Below are 16,726 nucleotides of genomic sequence, written 5' to 3'. Positions count from 1 at the left end.
ATCTTTTTCTGGCATTTTTTACATAAATAAATGTTCTCAATATTAATGTTATTCTGACTTAATCTTTTCCTTTTTGTCTTTACATTTTTCTCTGCCTTTAAAAAGAGTTCATCTAACATTTAATCACAAATATATTATTCTCTATGGTCTTTAAACTTTTGGCTTGTTTTGCTTTTCATATTTACAGATTTAATCCATTTAAAATTGATATTAGTGTATAGAGAGGTTGATGTCTGGTTTCATTTTCTTTTATTATAAATAACCATCTGAAGTAGCCATTTAATAAAAAGTCTGTCTTCTCCCTTTATATATAATTCCACCTGTCATTATTAAGGGATCATATATATGAGTCTATTCTGACTATCTGTTTCACTGTTTTTTTTTCCTGCACCAATATAACACTGATTTAATATCTAAATCTTATCTGATAAGGCTAACGCTTCTGCCCTGTTTTGCAAGAGTGCCTCAGCTTTATTGGATCTTTGCATTTCCATGTAAATTTTAGAATCAGATTGTCAATATTCACAGAAAAAAACAAAACAAAACAAAACAAATTTTATTGACATTTCAATTAGAATTATGTTAAATCTACAGTTCAATTTAGGCACAATTGGCATCTTTATCATTGAGTCTTCTAATCTGTCAATATGTTATATATTTTGTTTAAGTATTATTTCAATAGAGTTTTATAACTCTATAGAAGTCTTGAAAGTATCTTTTTTTGATGTAATCTTAGGTACCTTGTATTTTTATGCTATTATATTTAGATTATTTGCATATTACTCTAAGTAGTTTGTAATCAGTTTTTGCTTTATGTAATTTTAGTCTGTATTAGTAAATGCTTACTATTTTATAATCATATCTTCCTGGTAAATTGAACATTTTACCATTATGTAATGACAAACTTTATCGCTACAAATGCTTTTTGCCTTAAAGTCTGTTTTGGCTTTATATTACTAGAGCTACCTGCACTTTCGATAGGTTATTATTTTCTTGGCATATCTTTCAGCCTTTTGTATGCTTCTGCTTTGGATATGACTCTTTTATACAGCATACAGCTAGTTTTAAACTTTGTTCTTAATCTAGTTGGACAATCTTTGTCTTTGGGGCATTTAGTCTATTTAATTTTATTGTAATCACAAATACATTTGGCTTTAATTATACCTTGTTATTTTATGTTTTATATTTGTCTCTATTTTGTATATGTTTTTCTCCTTCTTTACATTTTTTCAATTGGTTATTTTTTCTCTCTCTCTTTTTTTTTTTTTAATTTCTAAACTCTTGTTTCTATCAAGAAAGTTTAAATTACCTCTATGTGTTTACAGTGGTGAACAATAAAAGTTCTTTGGGCAATTAAATTTCAACTACCTCTCTCTGTCAGTATATAATGCTGTTGTCATCTATTTTAACTCTACCTTGTTGTCTTAATCTTCATAGCACATTATTATTATTGGTGCATTTGATTAATATTTGTTTAGCTTTACTTACATATTTACCGCTTTATTTGCAATACCTTCTTACATCTCAGACCCTCCATCTGAGATCACTTTCCTTCTACATGAAGTACATGCATTAGAAGTTTCTCTTTTTTTTGAGACGGAGTCTCACTCTGTCACCCAGGCTGGAGTGCAGTGGCGCAATCTTGGCTCACAGCAACCTCTGCCTCCCGGGTTCAAGCAATTTTCCTGCCTCAGCCTCCCGAGTAGCTGGGACTACAGGTGCCTGCCACCACTCCTGGCTAATTTTTGTATTCTTAATAGAGACAGGGTTTCACCATGTTGGCTAGGATGGTCTCAAACTCCTGACCTCAGGTGATCTGCCCGCCTGGGCCTCCCAAAGTGCTGGGATTACAGGCATAAGCCACCGTGCCTGGCCTAGAATTTTCTTTAGTGGGGATCTGCTGGAGGCCAACACTTTCAGTTATCACTTGACAGAAAATGTCTTTGTTTTTGCCCCTGTTATTGAAAGATATTTTCTCTAGGTGTAAAATTCTAGATTTATGATACTTTCTCTTTGCACATTGAACATACCATTCCACTGTCTTCTAGATTCCATTGTGGTATGGTTTGGCTGTATCCCCACCCAAATCTCATCCTTTTTTTTTTTTTTTTTTTTTTTTGAGATGGAGTTCCACTCTTGTCGCCCAGGCTGGAGTGCAATGGCACGATCTCGGCTCACTGCAACCTCTGCCTCCCGGGTTCAAGTGATTCTCCTACCTCACATCCTGAGTAGCTGGGATTACAGGCACTTGCCACTACGCCAGCTAATTTTTGTGTTTTTAGTAGAGATGGGGTTTCACCATGTTGGCCAGGATGGTCTGAATCTCTTGACTTCGTGAATCGCCTGCCTCAGACTCCAAAAGTGCTGGGATTGCACGCGTGAGCCACCGAGCCCGGCCCCAAATCTCTTCCTGACTTTCCGTGTGTTATGGGAGGGACCCAGCGGGAGGTAATTCAGTCATGGGGCGGGTCTTTCCCGTGCTGTTCTCGTGATAGTGAATAAGTCTCTCAAGATCTGAAGGTTATATAAAGGGGATTTCCCTGCACGAGCGCGCCTCTCTGCCTGCCACCTTCCACATAAGATGTGACTTGCTCCTCCTTGCCTTCCACCATGATTGTGAGACTTTCGCAGCCACGTGGAACTGTAAGTCCAATTAAACCTCTTTCTTTTGTAAAGTCTCCAGTATGTCTTTATCAGCAACCTGAGAACAGACTAATACACATTGTTAGCATTGGAATGTTGCTGTCTCTTTAACTGTGACTTTCTTAACATTAATCTGTCTCTCGTCTTTAGCTGCTTTTAAGGTCTCTTTCTTCAGTGTTCTGCATTTTTACTATGATGTGTCTAGTTGTGAATTTCTTTTTGTTTATTCTGTTTGAAATTTATCAGGATTCTTGAAAGTTGAGGTCAGTTTGTTTCATCAGTTCTGGAAAGTGTTCAGTTCTTTACTCTATATTTTGCCGTACTCCTATTCTTTTCTGTCTTCTACTCTGACCAAATGAGGTTTTACCTTTTCCCTCTATCCTTCATATTGCTATTGCTTAGCCTTTATATTTGACATCACTTTGTCTCTCTGAGTTGCATCCTTGATAATATGTTTCATTCTCTCTTGCAATTTATTATTATTTTCACAGATGTATAATTTTTCTGCTAAAATTGGCCTCTTGATTTTCATTTCAATTATTATATTTATAATTTTTCTAAAAAATAGAAATAAATTTTGTTTGCTTTTTTAAATATGCAAACAAATTATTCATCAAGCTTCTACGTTTTATTTCTTGAAACATATTAAACATACTTATTTTATATTCTATGACTGAGAATTTCTATATTTGAAGTTTTAGAGACTCTGGTTCTACTATCTTGTTTATGCTAGCAACTACTCATGATGTATATACAGATTTTTGACAATGAACTGCTCACTTTCCTTGGAACCTTATTTATAAAAATTCTCTGAGGACTCGGCTGAAGAGGAATTTTTCCATAAAAGGTTTAAATGTGCTTCTTTCCATTGCCATGAACACCATTATTCTGGAATTAGTTAAATTAATTTTTTTAGCATATTACTTTTCAGACCACCTTGTGAATTCAGCTGGCAAATGGCATGGGCTAGTAATGGTTAGGAATTCACAGGAGGGTGTTTTTTGTTTGTTTGTTTTGTTTTTATGTGGGTTTTGTTTTGTTTTGTTTTGAGACGGAGTCTCGCTCTGTCGCCCTGGCTGGAGTGCAGTGGTGTAATCTCCGCTCACTGCAAGCTCCACCTCACGGGTTCACACCATTCATCTGCCTCAGCCTCCAGAGTAGCAGGGACTACAAGTACCCTCTACCACACCGGGCTAATTTTTTGTATTTTTAGTAGAGATGGGGTTTCACTGTGTTAGCCAGGATGATCTCGATCTCCTGACCTCGTGATCTGCCTGCCTTGGCCTCCCAAAGTGCTGGGATTACAGGCGTGAGCCACTGCGCCCAACAAAGAGGGTTTTTTTTTTAATGGTATTCAACTAGTTGCCAACCTTAGAAGCAGGCATTTTCCTTGCAAACTGCTTGGGGGAGCCTCACTTGAGGTAGTATTTTACCTTTACTCTGGTTATAGCATTACAGTCCCACACGTACAGTGGGGTGGGAGTGTCTTGTTAAATTCCACACCTTAGGTGGACCCTGAGTTGTATCCTGTCCTCCCAAGTCATAGGAACCTTTGACAACTCATGCACATATTCAGGAAGTTTGGCAAATGCCCTCCAAGTGAATGAGAGCTCCAGGGTGGAAGTCCTGGGTTTCCATCTTCTCTTGGTCTAGGACCTGAGTATTCCTACTTGCCTGCTTGCTTTATTTATTTATTTTTGAGACAAGGTCTTACTCTTTCACCCAGGCTAGAGTGCAATGGCACAATCACTGCTCACTGCAGCCTCGACCTCCTGGGTTCAAGTCATTCTCCCGCCTCAGCTCCCCTAGCCCCCTCAAGTAACTGGGACTACAGGCATGTGCCACCACACCTGGCTAACTTTTGTAGTTTTTGTAGAGACGAGGTTTTGCCATGTTACCCAGGCTGGTCTCAAACTCCTGGACTCAAGCGATCCTCCCACCTCGACCTCCCAAAATGCTGGGATTACAGGTATGAGCCACCATGCCTGGACCCTGCGTTTTTCATCAGCTTACAGCACCACTGAAAAATATAAGAAATGAAAGTCTTATTTGGATTTAAGTTCTATGTCTGTGTTTTATTCACAGGTAGTCTTTCCATACCACATCCAAAAGTCCTTTGCATTTCATTTCAGCCTTTTCATTTCCGGAGTCATCTGTCTACATTTCCTTGAATCCATATATTCTTATACTCCATTGTCCCAGCCAAAAGCCTTAAGGAGATTTTCATCTAGATCTCATAATATATCATTTCTAGAAGTATGTGCTTCCTTTAATTTCAGGAAACTTTTCTTTAACTTGGGAATCAGGACACCATTGCTGTAGCTTCTAGTAACTAGGAGGTGGTAGGGACGCCCTTGTGGCTTCCAAACAGTTGCAAGTAGTAAGTCTCAATTGTAGGGACAACCAAAAGGAAGTCGAGTCGGAAGAGATACTAAGGAAAATGGTTTTCTTAAATTTTCTTTCAAAGTGGGCTGAAGAAGAAAGAGACGCTATCCCATTGGAATAAAGGAAAGGATTTCCCCAGCCATATTTGAGCAAATAAGTGACAAGCATAGTTTCCATATCTTGGTCAACTAAAGGCTGGAGAACATTAACGTCCATTTGATTTGACTATTATTTCCTCCTGATAACACAGTACATATCTTTTGTGTCTTTCAGAAAGTAAAACCCTTATTAGTGCAATCTAGAACAACCATAACAGGTACATCCTCTTCAAGTCATTGTACATCTTCAGTAAGTAGCTTATTTCTCTCTCTTAAATATTTACTGAGTTAATATTATTCAACTTAAGTAATGAAAATTTTTGATTCACTTACAGGTAGACAGTAAGCATGTGGATGTAGTCAGTGATCAGGCATCCCTTCAACTTTCACCAAAAGGTAAGAATCTTTTTGTTGGAAATGAGGTTCACACCAGAACGGCTACTTAGTCTAGATTAACTTTGCTTTTCTTTTGTACCCTGAGGTATTTGGTATTCTGGGCAAATGCATGACTTTTTTCAGCCAATTTATAAAATTATTGCACAGATAAACTGAATAAAAGAATACTAATATATACTTCTGACTACTGATCACTGCTAATTGAAAATCAATCTATGCAAGGCCCAATGGCTCTTGCCTGTAATCCTAGCACTTTTGGAGGCTGAGGGAGGATCACTTGAAACCAGGAGTTTGAGATCAGCCTAGGCAACATATAAGACTACCTCTACAAAAAAAAAAAAAAAAATATATATATATATATATATATATATATATATATATATATATATATATATAAAAATTAGCCAGGCGTAGTGGCATACACCTATAGTCCCAGCTACTCAGGAGGCTGAGAATTTGCTTGAGCCCAGGAGGTCAAGGCTGCAGTGAGCCAAGATCATGCCACTGTACTCCAGCCTGGGTGACAGAGTGAGACCCTGTCTTTAAATTTTTAAAAAAAAAAATTACTTTTACTTCAAAACCAGAAACCGCCTTAGTTGGAATCTCATTTGTTTTTTTTAAATTAAACTGCCAACAAACCTGAAGCTCCTGTTAAATTCCTATTTTTTTCCAACTTAATAATTACAAGAAGAGTAGACTGGGCCTGATGGCTCACACCTGTAATCCCAGCACTTTGGGATGCTTGAGTCCAGGAGCTTTAGACCAGCCTGGGCAACCTGGCTGTCCCACCCTCCTGAGTAGTTGGGACAACAGGTGCATACCACCATGCCCAGCTGATTTTTGTTTGCTTGGTTGATTGGTTGGCTTTTTTAGAGATGAGGTTTTGTTATGTTGCCCAGGCTGAAATTATTTCTAAAGCATCTTAATGTACTCACATTTTATGTAAACATATGGATTAATGAGTTTAGTTGGCTTGAAATTTTTTTTAACTTTAGATTCCAGGGGTACATGTGCAGATTTGCTGTGTAGATGTATTGCATGATGCTGAGGTTTGGGCTTTGATGGAATTCATCACCCAATTGGTGAACTAGTAATTAGTTGTATGGGATAGGAAGTTTTTCCACCCTTGCCTCCTTCCCTCCCTCCTTTTGGAGACCCCGGTGTCTTTTATTCCCATCTTTATGTCCCTGTGTACTCAATGTTTAGCTCTTATAAGTGAGAACATGTGGTGTTTGGTTTTCTACTTCTGTATTAATTCACTTATGGCCTGCAATTTTAGTTAGGAAGTTTAATTAACTATAGAATTCCATTCCCTAAAAATTCAATTGAGGATTTTGCATTGAAAACTGATTTTCCCTAGCCAAGAAAACCATTTTGCAAAGGTCCCCTTGAAGTGACACAAATAAATTTTGATAGCCACATGACACATAAGGCAGCCCCACTGAAACAAACACTGTCACTCCCTTTTCTAAGCCCTGAAAATGCAAAATGTAGAGTTACTGCCGCTCTGTCTACTGAAAATCCTCCTAAAATCTGTTAGCTCATTTTTTTGCCTTACTAATAAAATTGAATATAAATGTTTTATGATCCATAATTTTACAGTGTGCTATAAGGCTCATCATTCTGAATATTAATCAGCATTATAGAGGAGGCATAAGATAAAATGCTCACATCAGAAGCCTGTGGACATAACCATGAAATTTCCTCCTTTTCAATCTCAGATACAGCTTTGACATGTAATGTTCTTCCCTCTAAAGATAGTTTTGGGAAATAATCCAGTTAACAAAAATTTCTTATTAATTGGTTCCAGTTAATCCAAAATTTACTAGAAATAAATTTCCTATTTTTACTGAATAAAAACAACTAAATGAATGTTAAGAGGAAAGCTGAATTACTGATTTTCTAATTTGGGGAGTAAATGAATCTTCTCTTTAGAAAGCATGATCTTTAGTGGTAATGCCTTGCAGATGGCTTTCAAGCTGGACATTTAAAGGACCAAAATAGCTTTGTGCAGTGGCAATATTGCAGCCAATAAGGTTTATCTGAGGTGTGATTATTGCTAATAAAAGGGCCAAATTAGCCTAGATTATTGCTAATCTTCACCAAACAAGTTATTCCAAGCTCCCAAAGTACTTTACAAGGTTGAGTACCCTCTTCAGACTCCCAGGAAATAGTTTAATACATTATTAATGCTTTCAAGCACTAATTCAAAAATATCTATTAAACAGGTATTAGGTATTGATATGGTTTGGATTTGTGTCTTTGCCCAAATCTCATGTCGAATTGGAGAAGGGGCCTGGTGGGAGGTGATTGGATTATGGGGGCTGATTTTCCCCATGCTGTTTTCATGATAGTAAGTTCTCATGAGATCTGATGGTTTAAAAGTGTGTGGCACTTCGCTGTCTCTCTCTGTCTCTCCTGTTCCTCCATTGTAAGATGTGCTTACTTCCCCTTCCGCCATGATTGTAAGTTTCCTGAGGCCTCCTAGCCATGCTTCCTGTTAAGCCTGTGAAACTAAGTTAATTAAACCTCTTTTCTCCATGAGTTAGCCAGTCTCAGGTAGTTCTTTATAGCGGTGTGAGAATGGACTAATACAGGTACATAAAATATAAGGGGTTACTATAACCTGTTTGGTAACAGATCCCAAACTGAACACTTTAAAGTTAAAATGCATTCCATTTTTAAATATGTAAATAGGATAGGAATATTTAAAATATCCTATGGAACATTATCCTTTCTGTTACAGAATCCTCAGTGTTGGCATCAAAGGTTGAGCTTCTTAGGCTATACTTTCACACCACAAAACACTTTGTGAAATTACATGTAACTAGCATTCAGTGGATATACGTAATATTCTAAATGCCTTTCACATTTTTACTTTAATCCTCACAAAAACCCTATGAGGTAGGTACTCTTGCTTTCCCCCATTTTACAGGTAAGACCATTGAATACAGAGAGGTTTGTAAACTGGTAGGTTTATATTGCAAATAAGTGGAGCAGCTGGATTCAAATCCAGTGTAGGCTAAGGGTACGTGCTAATCCCCACTCAATTATTTTCACCTGCCCCAAGATTTATGCATGACAACACGGAAAATATCCCATTTGCAACAAAACACAGTGGGGAATATCCATGGTGTAACAGAGAGAACCTGGGCTTTGGAGGCTGACAGACTGCTTCCAAGCTTAGGTGACTACTTACTCACTGGTGCCTTCATCTTAGAGCTCCCTGTTGTGTAAAACAGACATGGCAACCCCACCTCTTAGGTTTGTTATGAGGATGAAGTGAGATCATATATGTGATATGCCTAGCTGATTCTTCTCTCTGCCTGTCCTCTTGAGCTGTTCATAGTATAATCCCAAGCTAAAGCCTTGCAAATCTATATTTTAATCCCCCCATGAAAGTAATGATGCCCTAAACAGTAGGCTAATAAATTAAAACAGCTAATCTCTACTGCTTTTTTTTTTTTCTCTTGAGATGGGGTATTGCTCTGTCATCCAGGCTGGAGTGCAGTGCTCCAGTCATAGCTCACTGCAGTCTCAAACTCCTGGACCCAGGTGATGCTTCTGCCTCAGCCTTCTGAGTAGTAGCTGGAACTACAGGCACACACCACCACATCAAGCTAATTGCTTTATTTTTTGTAGAGACAGGGTCTCACTATGTTGCCCAGACTGGTCTCAAACTCCTGGGCTCAAGCTCTCCTGCTGCCATACATACCCTTTCAAAGTGCTGGTGATTACAGGCATGAGCCACTGTGCCCAGCCTCCTCTGCTTCTGCAGTAGCTGATTTTCTGCCAGGCATAAGTAAAAAATAAAATCTAGCAATAGTATCAAAACATACAGTATATATTTTGAAAAGAGTAAAGTAAAATATAAAATTTAATTTAAAACAATGTCATATCAGGTGATATGTCCTTCCTAGACCGGTTGAAAATGACCTTTTGTTACGTTGCAAGTTCTAAAAGTTCTAAACAGAACGAGAAAGTCGAGTGGTACATGCAACATAGAAAGTTTAAGAGACAAATAAATCCTTGTTACTCTAAGGGGATTAAAAGAATGAGATACAATACTATCTGCAACATTTCAAAGCAGTTTTTATGCAGTAGTAATTATCCAAGAGAGCACAGGTAACATTATTAATTTGTTTGCTACTTACTTGTGATAAAATTTGGGATCTGAGCTGCCTATTGTGTACTGTGCACTGCCACAGATTTTATGTACTCAAGAAGACCTTTCTCACAGTCCAGTAATTAGGTGCTATTGACATTGTAATCTTTGGAAATGTTCTTAATGAGCCCAAAAGACACGAATCTTATAGATAAACCTCAAAGTAACAGTGACTCTTTAAGTGGCTTGTCAGGAAGAGAAAGCTCAAACATCAGTATCTGAAACACAGGAGAAACCCAAATTTAAACCTAGATTACATTGTGTTGTTAATTCTCTGAGACTTCTAGGGAAGAAACATCCAGGGGGTGATCTGAAAAGGGTTTTAAAAGACAGAACAATCGTAATATATCAGATATAATTTAAAATCTTCCTTTTCACCCTTTGAAGCTTTGGACCCAAGATGTATTTTCAATAAGTATATTTTGCACTGATTTATAAAAATAAATATTGTTTGAAAGTGAAGTTCAGTTGCCCCTGTTGTTTTAAATACAAAAACAAGTTTTAAAATCATGTAAGAAGTTGGAAGTTAGATAAGAAATAAAAAGAAGTTTCAGGCATAAGTGTTAGCATTGGTTTATATATTGTTTCTAGACTGTCAGCTATAATTGATATAATTTGTTAAGGTTTTCAGATTCATATTCAAGTGCATAGTTTTTAATATTACAATGTATATCCAAACAGTATATTTCACATAGAATTGATGGCCATAAAAATGTTAGGAAGAGTTAATCAATGAATTGTGAGTTAAGTACCAGGACTAACCTGCTTTACTAAATATAATGTATTACGGGGTCTGTAAATGTTAATGTCACTGCCATCAACTTTTCCATTACTTCCCTTATTGCCATCAGTTACCTATTATTCAAATTTTATATTTCTAGGTTGTGCATGTCATCTTTGTCTTTGAGACTTGAGCTAATTCTCAACCACCTTTTCTTAGGAATTTCCCTTGCTTTTTATACATTTAGAGATATTTTCTATTAATACTTGAGGCATATACTTTAGCATACTAGATGATAAATTAAAACCTGGGGCTGGGCGTGGTGGCTCACACCGTAATCCCAATACTTTGGGAGGCCAAGGCAGGTGGATCGGTTGTGCTCAGGAGTTTGAGAACAACCTGAGCGACATGGGGAAGCCCCGTCTCTACAAAAAAAAAAAAAAAAAAAAAAAAAAAAAAAAAGCGCCTGGTGTAGTGATGTGCACCCATAGTCCCAGCTAGTAGGGAAGCTGAGGTGGGAAGATCACCTGAGCCCAGGGAGGTGGAGGCTGCAGTGAGCCGTGATGGTGCCGCTGCACTTCAGCCTGGGCAACAAAGACCCTGTCTCAAAACAAACAAACAAATAAAAACCTGGAAGATCAGCAGCCTGTCTCTGTTTTTCCTTCCAAATACAGTGAATTCCCAATAGTATAGAAATTGGTTAGGATGACCAACTGCATTAGAGAAGTGAAGACAAAAAAAAAGAGGCTCTCTCTCTAACTCAGGCTCTGTCCATAGGTCAGATTGGGATTGAAAAATGTTAGAAATGAAAAGGGAAGGCAACCCATATGCTTTGAAAATACAGTGTTAATCTTTGAAATAAATAGGCAGGTAATTACTTTGAATTTGCAAGATCATAAAAATTTAGTAGAAAAAAGGTTAGACTAATACATATTAAAATGTCCTTTATTAATTTGATGGACTGTCTTATTTCAGTCTAGTGATGTTTTTAAGCATACATAGACAATATTTCATTTAATAAATACCACTGATCACATTCCTTATCACACCCACACCTAGTGTTTGAAGCTCTCTAAAGCACGAGGCAGGAGACAAGAATGTTTCTGGTGTGTGTCGTTAGTCCGGTTAAGCCATGAGTTGGATTCCAGCAGTGTCTCTACCCTGTGACAATGATTTCATCCCAAACCTTGCTGCCTGGTTGCAGGCTGATATTACAGTCATTTAAGAGGCATTATAAACCATATAAGCCATTATGGTAGTAGCAACATGTTGAGAAAGTGTTTAATTAGTGCAGCAATGAGTGGGTATTAACTTTTTAATTTAGGAATGAGTCTGCTGGCAAAATGTTACAAGATATTATACATGGATTCATGCAAATCCATGGGCTTACCGAGGGTACCCTTAACTGAGTTTGACGTGGCATCTTTGTATATGAAAGGTGTCATATTAATATTCCTCTCAGCTGCTGGAACCCCCAGTTTGGAAATCGAAGGAATTAAACTGAGATCAGAAGAGTGGTATTTATGAAGCGTCGGCTTCTACAAATGTCACTGGGTTTCAATCTTCAGCTTATCACATTCCTGGCTTCTTCAACTTCTTTAATCAAAGTTCCCCATCTTCAAATAAACAATCACATGGGAAAAAGGATGTTACAGAAAGGAAGTATTTTGTCTACTATTAAATTCTACACAAATGTAAGCTAGAGTTGATCCAAAAACGATGACATAATTTTATTTATAGACATTTTGTAGAAATTTTTTATTAGGAAATATTTCAGATATTCATGGAATACAGAGAATTATATGTTGAACATCACCTGGCTCTATTAGATTTTGCCATGCTTGAGTCATAAAAGTAAGACAGTGAAGACTGAGTTGATACAATTCCTCCTTCTCTACCCAGAGGTAACCACTGCCTTGATTTTAGAGTTTGTCAATCATACATATTTTATATCACTACACACACACACACACACACACACACACACTCATACGTATACACGTACAAACAATTTATAACATCATTTGGCATGTTTTCAAACATTATATCCATGATGGTGGAAGTATGTGTTCTTAATTTTTACCTGTAAATGTTTTTGAAATGTATGTACAGTATTTTGCTGTATGTAGCTTGAGTTCATTTATTTTACCTGCTGTATAGTGTATTCCATTGTGTAACGTGAATATTCTACAACATATTCATTCTGCTGTTGATGGGAATTCAGAAGATTTTCAGTTTGTTAGATTCATAAATAGCTGCTATTTCTCATAGTGTACATAGCGAGAGGTTCACTAAATACCTAGAAGAGGGGCTGCTGAGTTCTAGTAACTTTACTATATAGTGTCAGAATATGCTAATAAATGGTTACTCTACTTTACACACATATCAGTAGGTTATGAGTTTGTATTGTTCCATTTTCCTACTCACACTTGGAGTTGCCATATTTTTAATTTTTGCTGATCTGAAGGGCGTGAAATTGCATTTTATTCTTTTTTTGAAATTCCCTGATAACTAATAAGAATAATTTTTATATGTTTATTAGCCATTTTAGTTTCCTCTTCTATGAATTGCTTGGTGCTAGAAGTAGATGATTTTTCTATAATTGGGTGGTTCTTTTTTATAGGAGTCTATACATTCTGAACATTATCTCTTTGTTAGTTTCACACTTCATAAATATCTTCTTCCTGTCTGTGGCGTGTCTTTTAACTTTGCTTTTGATGTCTAGTTGAATCAAATTTTTAAAAAGTTTTTATGTAGTAATATTTTTAATATTTTAATTTATGAATTGTTCTTTGATTGCCTTTCCTAGAAAAAAATCTCCCACTCTAAGCTTATAGAAACAATCCCACATTGTCTTCTAAAAATATTACCAATTTGACTTTCACACTTAGGCCTTTGAAAGCACCAGAATTAATTTTTTTATTATACTTTAAGTTCTGGGATACATGTGCAAAATGTGCAGTTTTGTCACATAGGTATACGTGTGCCATGGTGGTTTTCTGTACCCATCAGCCCATCACCTACATTAGGTATTTCTCCTAATGCTATCCCTCCCGTATCCCCCACCCCCTGACGGGCCCCAGTGTGTGATGTTCCCCTCCCTGTGTCTGTGTGTTCTCATTGTTCACATCCCACTTATGAGTGAGAATATATGGTGTTTGGTTTTCTGTTCCTGTGTTAGTTTGCTGAGGATGATGGTTTCTAGCTTCATCCATGTCCCTGCAAAGGACATGAACTCATCCTTTTTTATGGCTGCATAGTACTCCATGGTATATATGAGCCACATTTTCTTTATCCAGTCTATTATTGATGGACATTTGGGTTGGTTCCAAGTCTTTGCTGTTGTGAATAGTGCTGCAATAAACATACATGTGCATATGTTTATAGTAGAATGATTTATAATCCTTTGGGTATACACCGAGTAATAGGATTGCTGGGTCAAATGGTATTTCTAGTTCTAGATCCTTGAGGAATCGCCACACAGAATTGATTTTTGTAGATGATGTAGTTTTGGAGTCTTTTGTTGCAATAGAATAGCTGATTATCATATCATCATTTACCCTCCCTTTCCTGCCCCCTTCCCTTTTGTAAATGCTACCTCTGACATATGCTGAGTCTCCGTGTTGGTAGGAGCTTTTCCTAGGATCTTCATTCTGTGCAAATTACCTACTTGTCTTTTCTACTCAAGTTCCATGAAAAGACTGTTGGTATTTTGATATAAAGATTGATCTGGGAGAATTCACATTTTTATGATATTGAATCCTTCCAGCTATGAATACATTACAACTTTCCATTGATTTGGAGCCTCCTGTATATTTTTAAATTATGTTTTACACTATCTTCATAAAAGGTTTACATATCTTTTATTGAATTTATTCCTGAGACACTTATAGATATAAGTAAATTATACTTTTTGTTGCCATTATGAAAGGAATCATTTTTCTATGATCATTCTAAGTATCTATTATTATTGACTATTTTTATGCTTTTGATCTTATGTTTAACAAACTTGCTGAAATCTGTGGGCCTTATAGCTGAAAAATTTCTTATTTATATTTGGACAATCACATCATCTATAATTTGAAAGACTTGTCTCTTGTATGTACTTTTTTTTTTCTTAATGCACTGGCTAGAATTTCCAGTATTGTAATAGAGCAGTCGGTGGCATCCTTTTTTGGTTTCTGTCTCTAACAGGATAATTTCTAAAGTGTCATCATGAAGTATGATGTTTATTGTAGGTTTGTCATAGCTATTCTTTAATCAAGTCACTAAAGTTCTCTTCTATAGCAGGTGCTGAAAGTTTTTATAACAAATTGATGGCTAAGCTTTACCTGGTTTTCCCCCCTTTACCTATTAAGCTGATAATTGTGATCATTCTCCTTTTATCTGTTAATGTTGAAATATATTAATACATTTTCTCATGTTAAATTATACTTGTATTTCTTAACTTTTGTGTTCATAATTAATTTTAATTTTCTGGTCTTTTATGTAGAATTTTTCTTCTGAGTTTGGTCTATAATTTTTTTCCCTGAATTCCCATTATCTAGTTTGGATATAAAGGTTATACTCGACTCAGTAGGAAGGTTTAGATTCTTCTACCTCTTCTTTCAGATGATTAAAGTTAATATATAATAGGTATCTCAGCTGAGTGTGGTGGCTCAGGCCTGTAATCCCAGCACTTTGGGAGACAGAGGCAGGTGGATCATGAGGTCAGGAGTTTGAGACCAGACTGACCAACATGTTGAAACCCTGTCTCTACTAAAAATACAAAAATTAGCTGGGTGTGGTGGCGCACACCTGTAATCCCAGCTACTCAGGAGGCTGAGGCAGGAGAATTGCTTGAACTCAGGAGGCAGAGGCTGCAGTGAGCTGAGATCACGCCACTGCACTCCGGCCTGGGCAACAGAGTGAGACTCTGTCTCAAAAAAAAACAAAACAAAGATATCTCTTCTTTGATGGTGTGAAAAATTTGTCAAACTGGACCTAGTGTCCTTTGTGAAGGTGAGAGATATTTTCAAATACAAATTTAGTGTCTTTAATAGCTGTTAGTGTTTTGTTGTTGTTGTTGTTGTTGTTGAGTCAATTGCAGCAACATTTTTTTCTAGACGATTCATTTGATCTAGGTTTTCAAATACATTGAAATAAACTTGTTCATTGTATTCTCCCATTAATTCTAAAATATCTGTAATTATTTTTTGCCCCTGATGTTTTCTTTTTTCTGAGACAGAGTCTTAGTCTGTTGGCCAGGCTGGAGTACAGTGGCAAGATCTCAGCTCACTGCAATCTCCACCTCCCAGGTTCAAGTGACTCTCCTGCCTCAGCCTCCCAAGTAGCTGGGATTACAGGTGTGTGCCACCATGCCCGGCTAATTTTTATATTTTTAGTAGAGACAGGGTTTCACCGTGTTGTCCAGGCTGGTCTCGAACTCCTGACATCAAGTGATCCGCTCACCTCAGCCTCTCAAAGTGCTGGGATTACAGGCTTAAGCCACTGCACCCAGCCTCTCCCTGATGTTGTTTTATATATTTACCATATGTTTGTTCTTAATACTGTCAAAGTGTTATATAATTTTTAGTCTTTTCTAAAGTGCTAATGTTTGGTTTATTAATTTGCTCTACTTTTTTTTGGTTGTTGGATTTTTGTGTTTCTCTGCTGTTTCCTTCTATTTTTAAAAGAGATTTCTGTTTTTTCCTCTAGCTTACTCATTTTTATTACATATTAATAAATGCATTTATGACTCTAAAAATGCTTTTGTTGCATCTGGTAAATTTTGACAGCACTTTCACTGTTGCTTGACTCTAAATATTTTATTCCATCATGATCGTCTCTTTAACACAGAAATTTTTAAATATGCTTTGTTGAGATTGCTTTACCTTTAATTAATGACTCCTAAGTTCCTTGTAACCTTTCTATTAGCTCATCTTATTAATTTGGCAGTTCAGACATTCTTTATTCGTCTAATTTATTGTATGTTCTATTTATTGTATGTATCTCTTATGTTTTCTGAAAGAGAAATATAAAAACATCTCTCTATGACTGAAGATTGATCAGTTTCTCTTAGTAATTCTGTCAGTTTTTTGTTATACTAAGTTTTAAGGCTATGTTAAATGCTTCCTAATTTGTCATATTTTTTCTTGTGGATTGTTGCATGCACTGGCCTCTTTAACCCTGGTGTGGCCGGGTATGGTGGTACACGCCTGTATTCCCAGCGACTCAGGAGGCTGAGGCAGGAATCTCTTTGATGTCTTAAATTCTATTGTATCTTATATCAATAACATTATAATAGTTTTCGTATTAGTAATATTTGCATTGTATTTT

General features: G+C 36.7%; 1 protein-coding gene and 1 pseudogene across 1 annotated transcript in view; both read left to right on the top strand.

The window, feature by feature from the left end:
- The window catches only part of C9H10orf67 (chromosome 9 C10orf67 homolog), a 121,948-nt gene that overhangs the window by 94,577 nt on the left and 10,645 nt on the right, over nt 1-16,726 (top strand). The window contains exons 14-15 of the mRNA XM_015455650.4: nt 5,302-5,376; nt 5,462-5,522. Coding sequence (XP_015311136.3) covers nt 5,302-5,376; nt 5,462-5,522 — 136 coding nt within the window. The remainder of the gene's footprint in view (nt 1-5,301; nt 5,377-5,461; nt 5,523-16,726) is intronic.
- On the top strand, nt 7,525-7,590 carry LOC141407757 (U4 spliceosomal RNA; annotated as a pseudogene).

This window comes from Macaca fascicularis, chromosome 9, assembly GCF_037993035.2.
Source record: "Macaca fascicularis isolate 582-1 chromosome 9, T2T-MFA8v1.1".
Lineage (NCBI taxonomy): Eukaryota > Metazoa > Chordata > Mammalia > Primates > Cercopithecidae > Macaca > Macaca fascicularis.
Note: the sequence above shows the minus strand (reverse complement) of the source record. Positions and strands in the feature narration are given on the sequence as shown.